General features: G+C 24.6%; 1 protein-coding gene across 1 annotated transcript; it reads left to right on the top strand.

Moving 5' to 3' along the window:
* Nucleotides 1-1751: 1751 nt before the first annotated feature.
* LOC126894765 (uncharacterized) lies at nucleotides 1752-5914 on the top strand. Its single transcript, XM_050666012.1, has 6 exons — nucleotides 1752-2079; nucleotides 2669-2783; nucleotides 4390-4623; nucleotides 4777-4877; nucleotides 5238-5299; nucleotides 5417-5914. The coding sequence occupies exons 1-6, from the start codon at nucleotides 2038-2040 to the stop codon at nucleotides 5592-5594; spliced, it is 732 nt and encodes a 243-aa protein (XP_050521969.1). The 5' UTR covers nucleotides 1752-2037; the 3' UTR covers nucleotides 5595-5914.
* Nucleotides 5915-8690: the final 2776 nt, after the last annotated feature.

An 8690-nucleotide genomic window follows, 5' to 3' on the forward strand; every position in this document is an offset into this window, starting at 1 on the left:
AAAAATTTTGCTTTAATAGTATAATCGCTATTATTAATATTTTCATTTCTATTTTGTACTGCCACCACTAGTGATATTATATTACAGTGACAACCGCCACTGCCATTAACCCAAAATAATAACAATTTATGACATATTAGTTTAACAATTTAAATTAAGATTTAAAGTATATACAGTAATATTGGTAAAAATTATTAAGCATTAACTGCAGATAAAAATAATAAAATAGTAAAAACAAAGACACAGAACATTTATCACGTCTAAATATTAGAAAACAGGAAAATAATAAAAATAGTTAGCTTGATTTAATTTTGACTTATAATAAAATATACTAACTATACTTTTAACGTTTGATATCGTTTTTAATAAAGTCATAACTTATGAATACTATTTACAACCAATTGAAAATCATATTTCTTGTGTAAATTTCTCATTTAAAACTCAAATTTTTTAAATAACATTCCTCCTATACCGTCCATCGTAGATCAACTTTCAACTTCGGATAAATGTCAAATTTTACACAAAACGATTTTAAAATAAGTTCCATTTCATTTAATAAAAATTTTGTTGACACAATTCCATCTGTTAAAGACTATAAGTATAGTATAGGGGGATTGGGGCACATTTAAATGTGGAGTACATTTGAATTAATTAAACTAAACTAGTTGTAATAATATATTAAGTTCACGTGAATTAAAAGTATCAAATGTTAGGTACAGTTTGACTAATTGTCTATTTTTACGTGAAATTAATTTATTATTATAACTAATTTTATCTAATCAATTCAAAACTACCCTACATTCAAATGTACTCCAGTCTTCCCTATTGACAAATATAAAATAATGGTATTGGAACAAATTATTATTTTTTAACGTATATTATTTAATATAAGTTTTAAATTAACATTTATTTAATGTTTGGAATATTTTTCGAAAATTTCAAAAGCAAAAAAAAAAAAATTCTTCCCAGTAAAGTGTTATAATTGTAATATATAATATATTTTTTACCTAAAATAAATAATAATAATAAATTTATTTTGATTTATCTATTTAAAAAAAAGTTATGGTAATTTTAAGTAAAAAAAGTTAAAATAATGTCAATATCGATTTTAAAAGTAGTATTTTTCGAGGAGATTTCCACCATTTACGAGGGTTGAAGGATAATTTTTCAATATTTAAGGGCAATGTCTTCAACTGTATATAATTTGTGATTTTTTTGACGTATCGATGAAAAAAATGGGCCCAGAGAGCTGCAAAGAATAGTAGTGACATACACAAAAAAAAAATTTAATTAAACACATCACGGTAAACTTAATATCTTTTCACAACGAAATTAAACATTAAATAAATACATCTCAGTTAAGATTTTATTTTTAGGGAAGTATTTTTTTAGTTTTAAGGAAATAATTAAATTTTATGCTAATGTTATGTAGGCGATGACCTTAATTGTTTTAGTGTCACATCTTTTAGCACATATATAAGCCAACATTGAGACATTCGATGATTCATACATTTCATTATTGACTTCGAAATAGTTTTATTTCGAAATAATCATGTTTATTTGAAAAGAATGAATATGTAAACTCATAGTACTACGACAATCGTACCATAAATTAGATCATTGTTATTATTTTTATTGACTATGCTTGTTTCATGTAACAACACTTTGACGTCGCCTACGCCCACAGCCTTCGGATTCCATAGACATATACCTTAATGACGTACGGAAATAAATATAAACTTCTGGTCAGTGTTTTTGCGGTAATAGCGCATTGAATGTTATTTTTAAGGCAAAATTAGTGCCGCGCAGAAAAAACACTCGATTTAAGAGGTAGATACTATCAAGATGACAACAAAATGCGTGGACGTTCGCCAAACGTTCTCTTCAAATAGATATTATCGTACTGTTTAATCGTGTTCTAGCTGTCATATGTCTCTGAACATTTAACAAGTATCACAGGTAAAAGTGTTGTTACTCTCGTTTGTGCGTTTAAGTGTCTTCATACATAAACATTATTGGACATACAATAACACAAATATGACTAAAACAACCGAAGAAGCAGGATACGAACTTATTCAGGTAAACATTTCAAGTTCAAGAACAATTTCATTGATGTAATGAAATTGTTAATTAAATAATTGATATAATTGTACTAAGAATAATTATCTTACAATAAGTCTACCAAATTTCTCTATGAATTACAAAGAATTATTCTACATTCTTTTGCCGTATAGTGTAGTGAAGTGTAACTATTTCAGTTATTTGTTTAATTAAATTATAACACTATTTTCTTCATAATAAACTATAACGAAATTATATGAAATCTGCAAATATTTACTTAAACCAATCAAATTAATTGATTTTTTAAATTTAATGTATTCGATCAAAACTTTGTAATTATATGCAACAAGAAATCTGAGTGAATTTTTTTTAAAAATAGTTACGGTAAATTGGTTGCTTACAAAAACAAACTCGAAACTTCAAGGTTTTGTAAATTTTATTTGAAGCAAATGACACTGGAATTTTTTGGTTGTTTATTTATTTATTTTTAAACATCTATAATTTTTATTTAAAGTTTAAAATTGATTTTTCTCAGCTCTTAGTATTTTTATTTTTTGATTCTAACAAATATAGTAGAATGATTAGATAAATAAATTTTAATTTTCAGGCTTTACTAAAATTTAATGATGGCGCTTACGGTGGACGGGATCGTATGGTACACAAACCAGCGTGGAAAATGTTGTTTTTGATGTTGAAATATTTAAATTGCTACCCCGAATTAAGTAAGTATATTTATAGACAGTCAGAGAATTTTAATTTACATTTTTCTGGGAAAAGGATAAACTGTTCATAACATGATTATTAATCTATGACACCTATTTTACATGTTCATTTATAAAAATATTATCTAAGCTAAAATAATTATTAATAGCCTATTTAATTGTATAGATACAAAAATGCAGACAGTACTTAAAAGTCATAATATTATTATGTATTTTACTGTACTACAAAGCTATTCAACAAAAACAATGTACATATGAGTCAATATAATAATAATAACCAAACCTCATAACGTAAACTTACAAGGAGTGTATAATAATTGTAAAGTTTTTATAATTAGGTATATTATCTTATAGCTTTCAAATTATTACCTCCCTAAAACAAACTTTATTGACATCCGTGTTTTTTATCACAAAAGTATCATGGGAATATAAAAAAAAATTTTATATTCTAATGACATCATTCAAAAATATTGCTTTACTTGAGAATTATCAACTCGTTACATTTCTTCAGTTCCCTTAAAATAACTTATATTGTACATCGATTTAAAATAAAATTGGAATAATTATGAAGTAACAAACTATAAATGTTTTCATTTTATATTTATCGGTTTGAACTTCATATTGATTATTTTCCAGTTTTATTTAGAATTATATGTGTTTTATATTCAGTGTTATAATATTTTATCGTCGTTTAACGACTGATAAATACATTAATCGTGTCAATAACAATATACTTAGAGTTAATCACTTCTACCATAGAAAATGCAGGTGATTACCCAATAATATGTGTCTGTCAACAAAACAATTGTTATAATAAATTCATTTTGTTATTGTTATTATTATAATTCGCAGTAGGAGATTTTTGATAAGTGATAAGTGTGGGTTTTTTTTTAAATTAAGTATCACATTATTAATTAAAGTGTAGTAAATAACAGTGTTGAAATTTTGCGCACAAAAAATAGAATGCCACAAGTGGGATTTGCAAACTCATTAGGTTAATCTGTTAGAAAAAATTAAGAACAAAAACATCCGCTGGCGTTTGTCGATTTTGAAACTGAAAACTTTGATTACGCCCACTTTGAACAATGAATATTTTATATCTGTTTAAATGATAGAATATCGTTTTCTATATTATTATTCTGATTGACTGTCACGATCATAACAAGGTCGAATTGAACATTTTTGGAGAATTGGACTTGGCGTGTAAACGTTATATTAAAAACAATTAATACTTAGGAAAATTAAGTATTATATAATTAAAAATTATGTGAAAAAAAAATTATTTAATTTATAATACTACTAATAAGATATCAAGCTAAAAACTTTTAGGACATTTTTTTATATTCTTAGATTATAGCATTTCTAGAATATTTTAAAATACTTTGACACTTTAAAATTGTTTCAAACAACTAATACTTAATTTAGTTCAAAAATGATTTTAATATTACGAATTTCACTATCAGGTTGTTAATTATACTCATAGTATATAAAAATAATATCCATTGAATAAACTAGCTATAATAGTAACGATAAAATAATATTTTAAGTTTTGCAACTGAATCTAATGTAATAATTGTACAAAATAAATATTTCAATTTGTTTATAGCGTCGTTGCCGTATCAGATAACTCCAATAATACTACAACTCCCTCCAAAATATCATGAATTAATCAAGAAAAATCCGCTAATTGTCCAGAGGCGGGTAATGGATCTGCTACCCATCGAGTATAGCTACAGAGAATTCTGGAAGACTCACATTAATCGTTCTAGAGCTTTGCCGTATCAGTTCTTGTTATGGGAAGGAGGATTCGTCCTTGTTGTTTTTTGTTTCTACGCAGTGGGTTAGTGTACAGCGCCTATACGGCAGTTTTAAAATGATATATTATTTACTAAACGACCAATTGACTTCCATAAAACTTATCTTACGAAAACTTGGAATTAAACAAAGATGTTCAACAATTCATTTTAATAAAAACTTTTTTATCTACTTGCAGGAGATGACGTTATACGAGTGGTCAACATAACAATTCATTTTTCAAAAAAAGACGTTTATCCTGAACCTCTATGCTATCAAGATAAACTTATGTTAGAAGAGGTAAATAAGAATACAGTTGACTGAATACAACAAAATTAGTTTTAAAATGAAATAAGATGAAACAAAATATTGATTCAACTAATGGCTCATTGAACATCATAAAAATGTTATAAAAACAATAGCGTTGACCGAGGCTTGTCTAAAATTAAAATATAATATAGACTCAGTCATAATTATTTTAATTTGGAGTTATCATACCGGATTTTAATGACATTTTTCTGGGAAGTTTAATTGAGAATAAAACATTTTATGGGGCCAATACTTATAGTTGGCTTTGAAAATAACGTAGACCTACTTGCTGGGCACGCTTCTGAGCGTTGGAAACTATTTAAATAATTTGTAATTGTTTTTTTTTTCTAGCGATATACATGGGACTCATTTAATTCAAGTTGCTCCAAACCAGTATCTATAAACACTAATAGGTAGCTGAATTATTATTTACTATACAATTATTTTGTTTGTGCAATTTCAAATGAAAAATTGAGATTCATATGAATTTGATAAATGATTAATATTGAAAATTATTTGTTTTTGAACAGGTGGACAATATTACGAGAACTGAAGGAAACTAACGATAAAAAGGGTAACGAAATATTTTTATTGTCGTTGGCACCATTAATGGATGAACTTCCTGACCATATGTTGACTGATACAAGACGTAAAATATTACAAATCTTAGAAGAAGCTATAAGCTGGAAAAGAGGGGGCAGGACTTAACTAAGTTTTTTTTCACTGTACTTTATGATTACCTATTTATATTTCATTGTCTAAATGTTATGTTGTAAATATTTTTTTTTATTCTCTTATTTATGATCTGTCCAATTTGAACTATTTATTATTATATTTTGATAATACATTGTGTTATTTTTCTTCGTAGTAAAAATATTTTTATTATTAAATTATTATAATTTTTATCTATAAAACAAAATCAGTTTAATTAATACATTTATTTTGTAGATAAGTAGTTTTGTTATGTTTTAAAATATTCTTTTTGTTCATTGGTATGTATTTTAATAAATGTGTGTTTTTTACTTAAATTTTACTGGTGAATATTACAACACTTAAATAAATATTCAATGTTTGTTAACTTAGAGCGTCAGATTTAATCAGAAAGCAAATCGTATTTAAAAATGTATATATAATCTATTAAAAAGTCTTGTGAAGAACTTATGAATTCAGTTTAATTTTAGATAAAACATTATTGAAGAAAATTCAAAGAATTCCAAATAGTTAATTAATAAAATTAATATAAAGATTCACCTGTAATTTTGAACTGTAGTTTGTCGACTGTACTTATCATGTAACAAACAATATAATCTGAGTTGTTTGAGAAATATATGTAAGTTTTTAGAATATTTAGACTTCAAAAGAAATTTTTTTATATTAATTAAGCTAAGAATATTTTTAATTCAAACAAAGTTTCTTAAAAAAAACTACACTTTACATCATAAAGTAATATAAAAATTTCATGCAAGTAATGATCTTTCAGTTGTAATTAATTACAACTGATTACAATCTATATTTGTTTCTGCCTAATTAGGCAGAACCAAGTATAAATTGAACAAGCAGCGCAATCTATCAGAATTAAAATAAAAATATATTAACCAAGTGATCCTATTTGTATAGGTAGCGCTGATAACTCAAAAAAATCGTTAACGTATAATTGATGTCATAAGTATTTAGGTGTTATTTTTATCATAGGTATACCAACAATAATCATCATTATTATTACAATTAAGTTGTTAGATAGTTATAAAAATTACAAATACCAAGTATAATATAATAAAGTACTAAACCATTTTATAATTTTAAATAACTGTTTACACTAATCAACAATAAGCTATAATCGTTTAATAATTAAAAACTCGATAAAAAAGGATGGGATTTAAATTTTAAAAAAATAATATTCATAGTAGTTACAAAAAATAAGACTTTATTTTTTGTTTATACTTAATGATATTGCATGTTATTATTATATGTAGTTATAATAATGTGTAATATAACATAATATGTACTTATTATTTTGTTGAGTGGCTAGTTATATTTAATTCGTAATATTATTAGAGCAGTAACATTTATGACGCTACAGAATAACCGACATATTAAGTATAGATAGCAAATTACATACAAAATTCCATAGTTCTGACATTTTTTTTTTTTTACTCATCATTTTATTTTAGTGGGCCCAGACCTATAGCCCTCTTGGCTATGGTATATAAATATATAAGATGAAGATTTAAAAGAAATTTTTTAAGAGGGGGCATTTGACTATTTCTCTTAAAGTAAGCTATTTTCAAAAAAAGAACAATATTTTTTTAAATGATTCTAATTTTAGATAGGTTATTGCTCCCATGGCCCATAATGTATCTACGCCTGGTGTATACAAATATATATAATACAATATATAAGAATAGATTGTATTTGTTACAAAATCAAAAACAACTATATTATGATGAATAGTAAAATGTAAAACAATTAAAAACAGGTATACGTTAGAACTTTTATTTACGATAGTTAGCTTTCCTACTAACATTACATATGTAAATTTTATAATTAGATAATTTTAACATACTTGAGTGTTAGCGATAATATTAATTAACGTCATAGCAGTAATAAGTTGATAGTTTTTGTTTAAACAACAAAGACTAGTTATTACACAAAAATTTGCACCAAGTTTTCAGAATAAGTTTAATGAATTTAAAAAATGTAACTCAATAAAATCTTATTTTTCTTTTAAAACATATATTTACATATCGTCAGTTTAAGTTGTGTTTATTGAAGTAAATATTAAGGTGAAGCTTCTAAATTCATGAAATACCATATGGTACTTTTAATTTATTTTATTTTATTAATCAAATTAATTAAATAAATGTTTCTCAATTAATTCTAATATAAAATACTCATGGTAAATTTAAAGCTCAATTTATTGATAGATTAATGGAAACATGTTTTAAGGTCAGGATTGTTACGATTTAAATATACAGTGTTTTAAACACTAAACATTTCAAAATTTACATTAGTCTAATGAAAATTTTAAACTGTTTACTTATGTTTTAAACAATTTTAAAAAACATGTTTTTTATCTACCCTGTTTAAGTTACAACAATTATATTTTTCAAGAAAACCAGATAAAATTTCTATTGATTATAATTACCAACACAACCTATCTAATGAAAACGTAAATATTTTGTATACTATAATTTTGAGAATAATGATTCACTTATCAGTATATTGTAATATTTAAAATAATTTCTATCAAAAAAAGAATGCATAAATATTTTTTGTCAATTAATTGATAATTTTTAATTGAAAAGAGTTTAGAAAAATTGATTGAAATAGTAAAAACTATTTGTTTTGGATACAAAATGCAATTCCTGCATTTAAAAAATACTTTTATATAATCATAAGTATAACTTTTTAGACTTTTTGGAAGTACTATTGACATTCTGGGGGTTGCTAAGTAGCCATAAGTATCTATACATGTCTGTTTAAAACTATAAAATTTTGTAGTTTTCATGAATAACTTTATTTGTATTAATTAATTATTCATATTAATTCTTATTCATGTTAATGGGAGAAAATGTTACCCTCCGACTCCGAGGTTCACTATTAATGGACAACAAATTTTCTCGTTATATCAATTATTAATTATTGTCATGGGGTACAAAATGTCCAACTACAGCCGCAAAAAATTTAAAATTACTAAGTTATGTTAATAGTTTATAATTTCTATAAATTAAATAATTAAAAATATCTACTTAAAAATTCCTGATGGTTTATTGATATTGCGCATAATTTTGAATAAATGTGATT

The sequence above is a fragment of the Daktulosphaira vitifoliae genome, unplaced genomic scaffold (genome assembly GCF_025091365.1).
Source record: "Daktulosphaira vitifoliae isolate Bord-2020 unplaced genomic scaffold, ASM2509136v1 Scaffold_1, whole genome shotgun sequence".
Classification (NCBI taxonomy): Eukaryota; Metazoa; Arthropoda; class Insecta; order Hemiptera; family Phylloxeridae; genus Daktulosphaira; species Daktulosphaira vitifoliae.

Excerpts from the sequence above, each read along its gene's own strand:
- LOC126894765 (XM_050666012.1), top strand. The coding sequence starts at position 2,038 with ATGACTAAAACAACCGAAGAAGCAGGATACGAACTTATTCAG. Across the intron at positions 2,784-4,389 it reads AAATTGCTACCCCGAATTAA|CGTCGTTGCCGTATCAGATA; the intron begins GTAAGTATATTT and ends ATTTGTTTATAG. Across the intron at positions 4,878-5,237 it reads ATAAACTTATGTTAGAAGAG|CGATATACATGGGACTCATT; the intron begins GTAAATAAGAAT and ends TTTTTTTTCTAG.